General features: G+C 39.8%; 1 protein-coding gene across 2 annotated transcripts in view; it reads left to right on the plus strand.

Moving 5' to 3' along the window:
• f3a (coagulation factor III, tissue factor a) overlaps positions 1-15,441 on the plus strand; it is a 63,125-nt gene that overhangs the window by 16,792 nt on the left and 30,892 nt on the right. For both annotated transcript variants that reach the window (XM_088321984.1, XM_088321985.1), the window contains exon 2: positions 10,017-10,125. In XM_088321984.1, coding sequence (XP_088178110.1) covers positions 10,017-10,125 — 109 coding nt within the window. The remainder of the gene's footprint in view (positions 1-10,016; positions 10,126-15,441) is intronic.

Genomic DNA, 15,441 nt, shown 5'->3' on the forward strand with positions numbered 1-15,441 from the left:
TCCCCCCTGAGTTAAAACCTAAGTTCACTATCTATGAATACGAGTGAAATAAGACAGCATTTATAAATTTGCAAGATTAATTAAACAATCTTCCTCAGTACATTTACACTTTGTATTAACAAGACTCTATATAACTTCAAGCAGACGTATTCTTGAATGTTGTTGTCTTTCAGTCTTTGATTTGCTTATTCCACATTACATTCACCATTTGAATGTTGCTTTTGGCCCATCAAAAATACTTTTTCAAAATGTGTCCATGTCAAACACAAAATGACTTTATTGACTTTTCTGTCAATTCCACTGGCAACGACTGCAGGAATCTCCTGTTAGCTGTCTGAAAAGCAGCTGGGATGTGCCCCATCACCCCCTTGATTTCGTTGTTGATGAGCGCAGCTGGGATGTGCTCCAACACTCCCTTGGCCTCGCTGTTGATAAGCGGCGCAGATAATGGATGACTGATGTCTTTGTCTCTTTCAGCAAATCTCTGTCCATGACTTCTTTTTTAAATGTCCTTTGGAGAGTGCACCGACTTTCAAAAAGAAAGGAAAGAGTCTTTTTGTGGAATTCACTGGCACTTAAGAGTCCCGTTAATTTATGTGCTTTTCGTACTGGGATTTTTTGTAAATTAACCGGATTATTCAAATTGTTCTCAATTTAAGTACTTGTAGACATCTTAGTTTAATTAATTTCTATCCATTTATTTCCCATGCAATTATTTTTAAATTAGCATGATATGTCTCGAAATCAACTAATCCGTTATTTTCATTTCTTATGAACCTCTTCAAGATTGTTCAATCTATTTCTCATTGTCTTCTAAAAATGCTCTTCCATAGAAACCGTTTCCTTTTAACTTAACCAAACCATAAGTCAGTATTTGTTACACATTTGTTTATCACTTGTCAATCGTAACACTCATTCTAAAAAAATTCAGTGTGTAATCAATTGTCCTCCCAATTGTCCTTTGGGCTAAACTTGTCAAAATTCCAAACCCACACACTATCTAAACATCAAAAATCTCAAAAGATCTAAAAAATCTCTAAAAATGCCAAATCGAACTTAATGTCATAACTTTTCTAATTTTATTTTCTTCTCTCTGTAATCATAATCAATCTTTTGCTATTGATTCAATATACAGCAATACATACCCGTCACTCATGAACCATCTTGTTAAGTGTATTTATTTTGTTTATTCATTATCTTTTATTCTGCGCAACAATCTTTGCTTTCTACGCACCAGTCTTTGTTCTATGCAGCCCTTCGAGATCCCTTGTGATCAAGGCTATACAGATCAACATGATCTGGTCCGACTATTAATACTTTTCTTTTTTCCTTTGTTTAAAGGAAACATTTCATTCATTGACTGAAATAGCTTCAGCTACGTTATTAATGATTTCTAATCTTGAATTTTCTTTTCTGTGTTAGTTTGTCGTCATTTTCAAACTTCTTTCAAAATTTCGATTATTTTATTGAGAGTAATGTATTATTTAATACGAGAACAACTAAGGAAATAATCTTTTTACGTATTACGCCTCTTTTGAATTTGTCCATTTACGAACGAGAAGATTGACACTAAAATTATGGACCGTTTTTAGTCATCTTCATTGCTTTAATCGTCCTTGCTTTATTAGGAGCAAAACTACACGTCTTAAAGTTATTACCCTTTGCTATTCGCATTTTCAACGAAAAATGATTAGTTGTTTACTCAAATATCCTTTCTTTTTAAACTATTCTGTATAATTATCTTGTATTATACACTCAGTGTTTTCATTTTTTTCACTTACCTGTCCTAGACGCATCATTTATGCTGGGGACGCAACTTTTTTCCCTTTAAATTGTCATTATCATTTAGTTACTCTTTAACAAAGATTTAACACATTACAAGCCTAATCGTTAATTTGGTTTTGTTATACGAGTTTTATTTTCCTGCACGCCGATCTTAGCTAACGAGATCTCATCGCTTCGAGATTACGTCATTGTTGTTGGTAATTCTTGTCGAGTGAAGGTCAGTCTTTTTATTAGACAAACGGCTTTTTTCCTTGTTCAATTCATCAAAGAGAGCTTGCTTTTACGGCTCATTTGCTTTGATGATTGATATCACGAATTATGTTGTACTAAGATATTAAAGAGAGAAGTACAGAAAGTAGAAAAATGGAAAAAGGACAAGCCTGTTATTTGCAATTACCATCAACAAATGCAGAAAATAAATTAATAATTTGATGATCAAAACTGAATGAATACGCAGATATCTTTGTATCACTTAATTTCAGGGGTTATTAGATCTCTCCCAAGATCTATAAATCTTTTAGCAAGCTAGTACAGGGAATTCAAAATCCCTATCATATTATCATTATTGATAGTTCAGTATTAAAATTGTTTCATATATATATTATATATGTGTGTGCAGCACGGTGGCGCATTGGCCAGCACGTGTGCAGCATTACTAAGGACCTGGGAACAGGTGTGTGTGTTCCAAGCCAGCCTGCATGCTCTCATTGTTACGGTTTACTTACCTCTTTCAAAAAACATGCATTTCAAGTGGACTGACTGGTCCAAATTGTCCCTATGTGTGAATGAGCTAGTGAATTGTCTATCTTTGTGTGCCCTGCAATTGGCTTGCAACCAGTTCAGGGTGTCCTCCAATCGCTGCTCGATGATCGCTGTGATGGATTCCAACAAGATGAGATCTACTTATCATAGTTATGGTTCATACCGGCCGAATATGAACACAAAACTTTTCTGGTTCTCACCTGTAACGCCTTTATTGTTGACATATTCCTTTAATATCATAAAAATTGGTTTTTCACTTACCATCGTTCATCCCATTCAAATATCTTCATCATCGTTAGTAATGCTACTTTTTTTTCCTCACCGTTCTTCCATTTTCTCCTCAGCGGATTGTTGAGTCCAAATGAGACAAGAACCAAAATTCTGAAACTCAAAAACATCGTTAGAGCAACACTTTTGCTGTAAAATCAAACTTTTCCTTCCTTATATATATATATATATATATATATATATATATATATATATATATATATATATATATATATTTTTTTTTTTTTTTTAGTCTATAATATTTCTCATTATGGCAACAAAATAGTGTAGTTTTTGTATCACTACAGTATTTTTGTAGTCGAATTTATTATTGTAATACTTTGCAATTCTCTCATTTCTTGTTCTAAAGCAAAACAATATGTTATGTCTATGTTCATTTGCCTTCAAATAGATTTTCATCCTTTATATAGTTCTCTTTTATTTTTATAGCTTATCTATAAAATTACTGTCACATGTTTTGCACAATGCTGACAACCTTTTTTTTTTTTTTTTTTTTTACTACTACAGTGGCTGTTTCTCACCAAATGCATATTTACACAAATCTCAACTGTATGTAACATCTTACATGCAAATATTTTTGTGTAAATATTGTCTTCAAAAGCACTCTATAATGTGCTCCACTCTACCCATTTACTTACTCTAGATTTAAAACAGTTCAATGTTGAAAAAGTAAGGTTTTTTTTTTCCAATCTATTGTATTAAGGTTAGTCTCACTTAATTTTCACCAAATTATCTCTCTTAATATTTAATTAACTTTCCCCTTTATTTTTCTCTCTTTTTTTTTTTTTTCTTTAAACCAATTAAATCTACTAATTTAGCTTCACCTATTTAATGTGAAAATGGCATGTATTGATCTACGAGTTATCTTACTCATTTGAATTCCACTCAATCAATTTTTTCCATTTTCATTGAAAAAAAAGTATTTATAAACAATTTTTCCAATATTTTTTTTGGTATAAAAATGCCCTTATCTCAAAATAATGTATTCCAATTCACTCAATTAGATTTTTCCTAGTCTTCCCAGTCCTTTTTTACCAATTTTTTGAACTGAAGACAGGAATATTTTATCTTTTTCGGTATTATTCTGGCATTCTTTTGATTTAACGCATCTAAATAGCTCATTTATATTTTTCCCAAATTTCTCACTTTTATCCAGTAACACAGAGGCTCGATTGCGGTCGGGTCTTCCCTATAAATGACTCTTCACCTGGGTTCATCGAGTATTTATTAATATTATTATTATTTTTTTTTTATAAAATACAATTGCCCAGGGGCAACTTTATATTTAATTCGCTCTTTCTCAATCACACAGACGTCTTGTTTTTTATCGTGATCACGTTCTTACATCGCTTGTTCTTATTTTATTTTTTTTCCACTTATTTTCAGTTGACAGAGGACTCCGCACATCCTTGTGAACTTTAACTAACTTTAAAGCGCTGGGTTAGGGGAGTCCACGCCTCCCGCGGAATTTTAACTGTCTGAAAACTATTTACCTGATAGAGTCTAGAATTGTCAGGGTTTTTCTGTTAAGAATCTGCCCACCGTAATTTCCTTTTCAACGGAGGATTCTTAAACTTTGTCTCTGTTAAGATTTTCCTTTTCTACAAAGGATTCTTAATCTTTTCGACGGAGGATCCTTAAACCTTAAGAATCTAACCCCCGCGCTCGCGAGTCAATTTCTTTTACCGGTTATCTACACAATGTTATAAATAAATTTTACTCACGATTCTCTAAGTCCTTGGCTTTCCGTCAACCGTCAGATCCCAGCCCGCGAGGGAAGGTCCAGTCCCGGAAAAAGGGTCTTTATGCTGTGGCCACAGTCTTTCCTGGATTTTCCTCTCGCGTCCTGGAATCATCTGGTATCTTGGAATCCGGCTTTGAAGGACCAATTAAATGTTAGGTTCATGTCCCCAACATTTTTAATAAAACGCTCTGTAATAAAAGAAGACATAGAGAATCGGTTATTTAGAATTAGTTACTTTATTAATCATCATTTTGAGAGCCCCGGAGATCGAGCTGTCACGAATCTCCTCGCTTGCTCGCTAGCTGGGCTCTGAAGAAATCTCCGAATCTCCTTCTTTTTATTATGTTTTTTGCCCTGTAATACATGCCTCTTTACTGAGGGGCGGGGATTCTATCTAACAAAGGAGACTGTATTCTAACTTTTGCTACGTAGAGTTAATCAGTCTTCTTTGGAAAGCCTGGTTTTCCGGCCGAGGATGGAAGGTTTCCTTTTGTTTTGGGAGAGACTCCCTTTCCTTCTTCTCACGGCTCTTTGGTGAAAAACAATCTTGAGTTATGGCATGAAGAGGTCATTCCAGGTCAGGCTACATCCGTTGGTATGTGAGAACAAAACACAGTCTGTATATCAAAACACAACTCATGGCCTTGGAGCGTAGTTTACAGGCTGAGAACTCTTCAAAATGGCTGAGAACACATATAACATTTTAAATATCAACTGTAGGATAAATATAATTATACAATCCTAACAACTTCTCCAGTGCCTTCAATACCATACAGCCTCTGCTACTGAGTAGGAAACTGACAGAGATGGGAGTTAGCTCACACCTTGTAGAATGGATTACTGACTACCTGACAGGCAGACCCCAGTACATCGGACACTGTGTTTAGTAGCACAGGATCTCCGCAGGGGACCGTGCTCTCTCCGTTCCTATTCACTCTGTATACATCGGACTTTAAGTAGAACTCTGAGTCCTGCCATGTGCAAAAGTTTGCCGACGACACTGGGATCGTGGGATGTATCAGAAATGGGAAGGAGGAGGAGTACAGGAAATTGATTCAGGACTTTGTCCGATGGAGCGACGCAAACCACCTGCACCTGAACACCACCAAGACCAGGGAGATAGTGGTGGACTTCAGGAGAACCAGAACTCACCCGGTTCCTGTAACCATCAAAGGAGAATGTGTGGAATTTGTTCACACCTACAAATACCTGGGTGTGCAGCTGGACAACAAACTGGACTGGACTGCCAACACAGAAGCTCTATGTAGGAAAGGGCAAAGCCGATTTTACTTCCTCAGAAGGCTGGCCTCCTTCAAAATCTGCAAAAAGCTCCTGAAAATATTCTATGAGACAGTTGTGGCAAGCGCCCTCTTCTATGCGACAGCGTGTTGGGGAGGCAGCGTCGAGAAGAAGGATGCCTCTCGTCTCAATAAACTGGCTAGGAAAGCGAGCTCTGTTGTGGGCAAAGAGCTGGACAGCCTAACAACAGTAGCTGAGAGACGGGCACTGGAAAAGCTGCGGTCAATCATGGACAATCCATCGCATCCACTACACAGCATTATCTCCAGACAGAAGAGCAGTTTCAGCGACAGACTGCTGTCACTGTCTTGTACTACGGACAGAATGAAGAGATCTTTTCTTCCTCATTAAACCACACCACCTACATTGCATATTACCGAATTTTATTGCAATATGTATTCTGTGTAGCACTATTTAGATATTCTATATAACACGCTACAGTGGGCATTTGCACGTCTCACTGGGTATTTGTATATTGTATTCTCTTTGCTTTATTATTGTATTGTTCTCAGCTCAGGGATGCTGTTGGAAATGTGAATTTCCCTCCGGGGATGAATAAAGTATCTATCTATCTATCTATCTAAAAAAAATTACAGAACAGTAGCTCTGAGCCGCTTTGTCTATGCGTGCATATAATATAAAACCCCACCTTTTGGTCTTATTAGCGGGAACGTTGGTGTTAAGCCAACTGTATTCACAGATCAGGGCAATTTGGAGCAAGCTAAAACTTTTCCTAAAGCACGTCACAGGAGCAGCCCAATACACCACATTCCCACCGCTGCTGGGAATTATGACCATTCTTCCACGGGAACAAGAGAAGTGGGCAAATTGCAAAGTATGCATCTCTGGCTGAAGAGTTTCAAAAGCCTTTTCGGGACTTTGCAGCTATTGAAAAGGAGGGCATTCTTTTCTGCGGGTTTTCTCAGTGGACCCTGATGACGCTCCAGACCACTTGTAGCTGGAGTTCATTGAGCTGCAGTGTGACGCTGAGTGTCTCAGTCGACACCAAGAACTCCCCCTTGTCAACCTTTATCACCAGCTGGATGAACCCTAGTTCCGAGAAATAGATTCAGATTCAGATATACTTTATTGTCATTCTAGTACACGTGTATACAGAACGAAATGTCGAAACATCTGACCCGCACAGTTGTATTGAGTTGGAGTATTGAGTCATAATAATATACTAAATAATTATGGCTATGTATAGTATTTTACAGTAGTGCAGAGAGTGCAAGAGAAGCAGCTAACCAGATGTGCAAAATGAGCAGTCAGGTAAACAGTAACAATAACACTGTAGTACGATAGTGCAGAGGAGAACAGATGTGCAAGGAGTGGCTAGCTATAAAGAACTGCCAGTAGTGCAAAAAAGTCAAACAAAACCAACAGATGTACAGATTAGTAGCAGTTTAGACTTACTATGTGTTTGATTGACCATTTAACAGTCTAATGGCCAGAGGGACAAGACTATTGTGGAACCTGGTGGTCCTGCACTGCACACTGCAGTACAGTCCATGATGGGGGTGAGAGGAGTCCCTGATAATGTTCTTGGCTTGGGATAGGCAGCGCTTCTGGCCAATGTCCTGAATGGAGGGGAGAGAAGTCCCGATGATTTTCTCTGCTGTCCTCATCACCCTCCTCACACTGCGCTGCCCTTGGCTTCACACACTTGTGCGAGAAGACATTTTCCCGGCAGGCTGTTAGACTGTTGATAAATTAATATGTGGGCATACCTGCCAATTACTCCGGTTTTGCCGTAATGAGTATGGTTTTCTATAACCCACTACGGTGTTCCGGTTGGGTCACATGAACTACGGTTTTCCCTTTGAAAAAAATAAAATCGTAAAAACATTCCACCGCTAGATGGAGACAAAGTACCATTTCACACAACAGCTATATCAGCACTGCAAGTCGTCTGGCAGTGCTGATATATCACTGCGCAAGGTTTATTTTTAGCTCAATTGGAACACCATAATTGGCAGTGGGAATAGAGGTCATTTGGATATCATTAATTCTGCTAAAGTGAATCAACCCACGCATGTTTATGGCTTTTCAGTCCCTTATTATAAAAATAATAAAAATCTTTTGGCCTCGCATGTTCAATTGACACTGGTGTGCCTTGCTTCACTTTGAGAAGTGACCGATTCAATGGAGCAGTGACACTTAGAAATGTGCCAGTGAAATTGTTTGCATGATATATTGAGATTTAGCCTTTAGTTTGTTTGTTGCCTAAATATGTGCTGAAGTCAGTTAAATGAAATGGGGAATTTCTAAGATGAACAGCAGTGTTTCCGAAGTATTTATTTTTTCATGAATGAGGAGCAATCCATTACCTACACAAAACGACATGCTACATTGGTAGCAGGGTGGGGATTACCAGCAGGTTAAGTCGAGATGTTTACACACAAACTAGAAAGAGGAAGTGGATTTTTTTTTTTTACTTCCGGGTGGATGCTTGGTTACCTCACAGCGCCACACGCCGGTAACGGTGGAAAGAAGCACAACAGTAATGTCCTGTACTCTGGAAAAGGTGCACACTATACAAAATACAACTATCAGCAATGTCCAAATTATTTTGGACATTCCGAATTTTTTTTCGTATCTACGTTTTTTATGTAAGTTGAATGGTTGTAAGTAGGGGAGCGTCAGTATTCATCTTAATTTATTTATTTACAATCTAATTCGGTGGTTATCGGTTCAGCCAGCAGGTGGTGCTCACGGTTTCCCATACGAACTGGTTCAAAATGGACTCATATTGTGTCTAAAGTTTGTAATAGAGGAAACAATACCTTTTTATACATATTTATCTAAAAAAAACAAGAAACTTGAATCAATAAACCAAGTAAGCATTGGTGGGAGGGGACAATGGAACCCGTGTTAAGGAGAAAACATAAATGATGGGGATTCTGTTGCAATGATAAGTACTGATAAATAAACACGGTTTTAAAGGTAATCAACTTATTTTACGTAACTCTGAAAACAAAGGGGGCCCCTCAAGGGAGGGGCTTGTGTAAGGCAGCACATGGCCTCACAGGAAGCTGACAAAAACCAGGTTATTATTCTTTTCGGGGGTTGATCTTGATGCTGTTCTCATCCAGACGATTAGGACGGGGAGAACCACGGGCTCTCCAAGCCTCGTGGCTTTGGGCTGGCAAGCCCCCAAACCTGGGGACCTTGGACGGCCAAATTGGAGTTTGTGTCAATAACTAGAATTTCAAACACCATTTAAAAAAATACTAAAACTAATTTTGCGTGTAGCAACCTATGAGCTCAACACCCTGATGCCATTTGCATGGAGGTAGAACAAAATGACAACAAAGAAGAAAAACGGTGTATAAAAATATTTTTCGGAACCACAAAATCAGCGTTTGACAAAGCTTAATGATATGCAGTTCTTTGTGGTATGTTTTTTTTGTACAGTACACATGATGAAGATCTAGTCTAGCCACTGGCTTTGACTTGTGTTTTCATTTTCTTGAAGAAGTCCGCCTTTTGTTTAGTCTCTTTTCTTTCTTTTTTTTGTCCTCCACTGATGCTCATCGGACAGCTATGTGTTTGAATAGCTATTTGACCATTTATTCCAGTTATAACATCCATCTGGTGTTATGCTCGCTCTATGTCCTCAAAACAGTAGAATAAGGTTACTAGTGACGCACACAAAAAAATTGGGTTCTCATACAATCTGTCTTGGGATAGCAACCGAAAATGTTGAAAGAGCCATGTTAGACAAAAAAATAACAACAACCCCATAGTACTGTTACCCATAAACCTTGGTGCATGGACAGTCCGAGGTGTTTTTTGCTGGCTTGTATAAAGGCTTTAAACATCTTTAGTCAGCCAGATTTGTTTGAGCTGACTGACCAAATAGAGCAGGGTTGGCTAACCCGGTCCTGGAGAGCTGCACGTCCTGCATGTTTTGGAGGTTTCTCTGCTCCAACACAGGTGACGCCAATTTTCAGCTTGTTAGCAGGCTTTGTGAGCGCTTGATAATGATCCAAGTGATTGGAATTACATAGATTGAAGCAGAGAAACCTCCAAAACATGCAGGACATGCGGCTCTCCAGAACCAGGTTAGCCACCCCCGGAATAGAGTAAAAAAAAAAGGAAAAAACTGACTTATTTTGTTGTTCATTTTTTACAGATATTTATCCCAGAGCCCAGACTGTCACCTGGAAATCTACCAACTTCAAAACCATTCTGACTTGGGAACCTTTACCAACTAATTACTCATACACCGTAGAGTTCTCAGTGTAAGTCCCATACCTGTCAACCTGTACGGTTTTGCCGTACAAAGTACGTTTTTTATGCATTTTAAGACGAATACGACGTACAAGGAAATCTGTACGGAAAACCGTAAATTTGTTAATGATGGGTACGATCCGGTATACACCGACTATCACGAAACGGCAAATCAATCAAGTCAAAGCAATTCGCCGTGGAAGCCTCTATCTCAGTATCGTTGTTTTCAATGCAAACGAAGCAAGTGGTTTGATGCTACTGTGCACATGCGTCTGCCACCTGGGGATTTCCCATTATGCATCATTCCCCCGCCCCCAAAAATATGGTGTACGATTATTTTGTATTATCCCTTACAAAAAAAAACAGTTTGTACGGGCATGGAGCTGTGGAGGGAGACAGGTATGAAGTCCTTTCATAGATTTCATGGACAGTAGGGGTTTAACTACTCCAAAAGCATGTTCTTGTGTATCGTTTGCCATTTCATGGTTTTTAAACCCCTTAGTGTTCCTTGGGCCCGCTGGGGTGGCGTCAGACTTTTGATAAGTCATGTCTTTACGATGTCTGTAGTCACTGAAATCCGCCATGCTACTTATCATTGGAAAGCTTCAACTCTTGGCATTCAAGATGTAATGACCATTTTAAAATATACTCATCGCAAAAATGTCAGTCTGAAACAAGATACTCGAAAACTACAACTCACCTAAAAGTCTTGTAATATTCAACTCGTGAAACTATTATTCACAAACACGGTCAGGTTACATTCACGAGAGTCCAGAGAATCTAAGAGTGCAAGGTATTTATTCCAAAATGCATTAATGCCAACAGATTTAAAAAAATGCCTAAAAGCATTCCTGCGCCTTTTAAAGATCCTTGTTGTAATCCGTTCGTTTTGCTCCATCACTCCCTTTGAAAATTAAAAGACTCGTCAAATGATTTCGAATAGCCATTAGCCTCTGACCTTTTGATTGAAACCACTTTTGGCCGATTTCAAGCTATTTTTTATTGTTCTTAGCCTGTGACAATCTATGAAGGCCTGTATTGAAAAAAACTTCATTAACTTACTTCGATTTTCAAAATTATTAACCAATAGTGACTGATTCAAATGTGGATTGACATATCGATTGGGCAACAAAACTCCTAACGTAATTTTATGCAATTTTACAGCCTCTGTATTAAAATCATGGCCGAAAATAAATGTGCGTAAATGCAAACCGAGATTCATTTTCCGTGTGACTGTCAGGCGCAAATGTGGACAATTGATTTCTGGAAAGAAAAGTCCAAAAGCTTTCACTGGTTTACACTTGCCGCATTATACAGGTGCCCTTCCCATCCCTTAGAACACGTCCAAAACATCCTACTATCCTTTGACAACACCTCTCCACTCATTCCTAGTACCAACAAGATCTCAGCTTTCACTAGATTTACTCTTTTCTCCAGTGCTCTTATAGCCCCATCCAGCCACATCACTCGGGGCCTTCCATTCACTTCTGCTGTAGACAGGGATCAGAATTTTCCGCGGATCCGCGGATTTCCGCTGTTTTTGAACCCCAAAGGCATTCCGACTTTTTCACTTTTTCTCTTGCGTAACAAACAAATTCAAAATCCGACTGTCTCACTCTTTCCTTTATTGCTCTGGCGCACCCTGGCGGCCGTTAGAAAAATTGGCCGCATTGTTTCGCCCTGCTTTATTCCTGGACCCTGGCTATTTCAGCTGAAAATGAAAATCTCCATTCTGATCCCTGTGTAGATCCTCTTCAAGTCAAGTCAAGTCAAGTCAAGTCAAATTTATTTATATAGCCCTTAATCACAAAAATGTCTCAAAGGACTGCACAGGATTACAGTTACAAAATTACACAATTACCTGATCTTAAACCAGCATGCGGGCAAGGAAAAACTCAAAAACCTCAGTGTGAGGAGAAAAGAGAAACCTTGAGAAAGGACCTCACATGTGGTAATCCCCCTTCCAGGATTGACCAGGGTGAATTACAATTAGCATTACTGTACACATAATAGTAAACATAAGGTAAGATGTTGAAAATGTCCGGAAAGTGCATGACATCAACGACGCCCCCAGCCTGCAAACCAGTCCAGAAAGTCTATGACAGCCACAACGCTGCCTCCCGTCTCTGCCAGCTGGTAAATGCAGGGGTTGACATGCTGCAGGTCAGACGCCGGTCCGCTGACCCATCCCAAATCATCCTTCTCCTTCGTATCAGCCAGGCAGGCGTCGGAAAAAGACAGGACAAAACAGAATATGAGGTGGGCATCAATCATATGCTTTGGAATAGAAGTGTGTCTTAAGCCTCGATTTAAAAACTTCCGTTGAGGTTGCAGATCTTATCTCCAGAGGCAGGGCGTTCCATAACACCGGGGCCCGGATGGAGAACGCTCTCGAGCCCGCAGACTTCTTGGCTCTCGGAATCACAAGTAGACCGGCATTTTCCGAGCGCAGACTCCGTGCAGGAACATAGGGGGAAATCAAATCTGAGAGATAAGAGGGTGCAAGCCCATGCAAACATTTATATGTTAATAAGAGAACCTTAAAGTCACATCTTAAGTGGACTGGGAGCCAGTGCAAGTTGGCCAATACAGGAGTAATATGCTCAAACTGCACATCCAACAATCTAGTTTGTTTGGCCCTACTGACCATCTGTGTTAGATTATCAAGGGACAAATCATTGAAACTGGAGAATGTTTCTGAACAACCGCTGACACAGTCCATACCTAGCACCTCCACATCTTTGATATAGGAGGAGGAAACAGAGCGTTCTCTTAAAATTTCATTCCCGATTAGTTGAATCTTTTTATTAAAAAATTCCATAATGTCATTAGCAGAATAAGTGCAACCATTTGGGTTAAGTTGTTGTCTGGTAAGTTTCTTCAACATTCGCTCCTCATCCATCTTATCCACACGCTTGCTCAGTTCCACTACTACTCCAGTTCATTCTCTCACAATTTAATTTGTCCACTCGTAACTCCAGACTTTATACCATACAAATCTCCAAGCTGTAATTCACCCTTTCCTTTCAATTTTGTTTCACCCAAGGCTAACACATCAACCTTCCTTTTAGTCATCATCCTTCCGATCTCCTATTTCTTTCAATCAGTGTCTTTACTTCCACATTCTCTCACATTAAGTGACCTTATAACTAGAGTTTGCAAGACCGCCTGCTCTCCTGCCCCCTTTCTTTTCCTTGCTGACTCTTAGGGAGTAGAGATAGAAAGGAAAGGATCCCCAGTCCCTTCGCTCCTTCCACTTTAGTCGCCTCTTACGACGCACAGCGGACCACGGTGGGAGAATTCTCACACTTCCCAGAGGGAGAGGGCCCCTTACCACACGCCAGTCCATCCATCCTTCCATTATCTGCACCGCTTATCCACAGTAGGGTCGCGAGGGTGCTGGAGCCCATCCCAGCCATCTTCCGGCAGTGGGCAGGGGACACCCTGAACTGGCTGCCAGCCAGTTGCAGAAAAACAGGGACAGACAATTTGCTCGCTCAATCAAACCTAGGGACAATTGGGACAGACCAATTAACCTGACATGCATGTTTTTGGAATGTGGGAGCAAACCGGAGTGCCCGTAGGAAACCCACGCAAGCACGGGGAGAACATGCAAACTCCACACAGGAAGGTTGGTAGCTGGATTTGAACCCATGACCTCAGAACTCCGCCGTGCTGCCCCCACACGACAGTGTTTAAGATATTTACTGGGTATTTTGGCAAAATTTACAGGAATGGTAAGGGGTTAAATGCGATGATTACCGTATTTTCCGGACTATAAGGCGCACCCCAAACTGGCCAGTAATTTGAACGTGTGCCTTAGATTGCGGTGCGCCTTAAATTCAGACAAAATTGAAAATGTGTTACTATTGATTTTGCAATTTTTGATGAGTCGATCACTATCGCTGACAATTGCACCACCAGGCCACTAGGAACTGGACGGTTTTCACAATTTCATAACTTTGGATGAAACGGGAATCGGACCCAGATCGCAGCAGGAAGAACGCCATATTTTATCCACTAGACCAGAGATGGCCAACCTGCGGCTCATGAGCCGCATGCTGCTCTTAAACTAGTTTCATGCAGCTCATTAGGAGCTGTAATATGACATGAATCAAACATGTTTTGCCGGCACTGTCATTTGCCCTCCCTACAGCTAGACGGCACACCGACTATGTAAGCCTGTTTGAGTGACGTCAAACGAGCGACGAGTGAATATTTGCTTGCCGAAACGTATTGTAGACAATTTACATGAAACTCCATCTTGAAATACCAGGTAAAAAAAAGCACCTCCAAACAAAAATATGAAGAACTCAGGACGTGGGAGAGTTTTTTTACTTTTTTTACTGAACGTAATGGCAGCCTATCTGCCTTATATGTGACGCAGCATTAGCACATTTCAAACCTTCAAATCTTCAGCGTCACTTCAGCTCACTCCACCCTAACATCGAACAGGAATTTCCAAGAGGGACTGTACTTCGTAACAAAAAGTTGTTAACTATGAAAGGCAAGGCCGAAAAACAGTTGCATTCACATATATATATATATATATATATATATATATATATATACACACATACAGTAAGACCTCGGTTATCGCGGTTAATGGGGACCAAAACCACCCGCTAAAAGTGAAAATCTGCGAAGTAGCGACGCCCCTTCAAAAAAAAAAAATATATATATATATAGATAGAGAGCTTTGTTTTTACATGCCCGGGGTTACACCACCTCGTGTTCACGTAGATAGCCAGTCCCCCTCCTTTGCGCTTCCCACTGACTTTTGTCCCTCTGTCAGCCTGAACAGCGCAGAAGCCGTTTAGCGCGATGTTAGCGTCCGTGATGCTAGACGTAAGCCACGTTTCCGTAAAGCAAAGTAAGCTGCACTCCCTGTATGCTTTGATGTCTTTCACAAGCACAGCCAGTTCGTCGATCTTATTCGGTAGGGAGTTGACATTCCCCATGATTATGGACGGTACCGTGGGCTTATATCGCCACTTCGCCGCTAGCCGCTTAGCCTTTACCTTAGCACCGGCTCTGCAACCCCGGTAGGGTCGCCTCACCTCGTTAGGTAAAAAGGGGAGAATTCTTCAGAACGAGGAGTAGGTTTCTTGAATATACGTATTTTTGCCAGTTGAAACCCATATCCATAGGATAGAAAGTAATCCAAGTGTTGCAAGGCACTGATAAAGTAAGCTAAAATAAATAAATAAATCACAAAAGTAGCGAAAATAACATATGTATATATATATATATATATATATATATATATACTGGACTGTCTCAGAAAATTAGAATATTGTGATAAAGTTCTTTATTTTCTGTAATGC

This window comes from Urocampus carinirostris, chromosome 18 (assembly GCF_059441175.1).
Source record: "Urocampus carinirostris isolate Australia breed hairy pipefish chromosome 18, RoL_Ucar_1.0, whole genome shotgun sequence".
In the NCBI taxonomy this organism is placed as follows: domain Eukaryota; kingdom Metazoa; phylum Chordata; class Actinopteri; order Syngnathiformes; family Syngnathidae; genus Urocampus; species Urocampus carinirostris.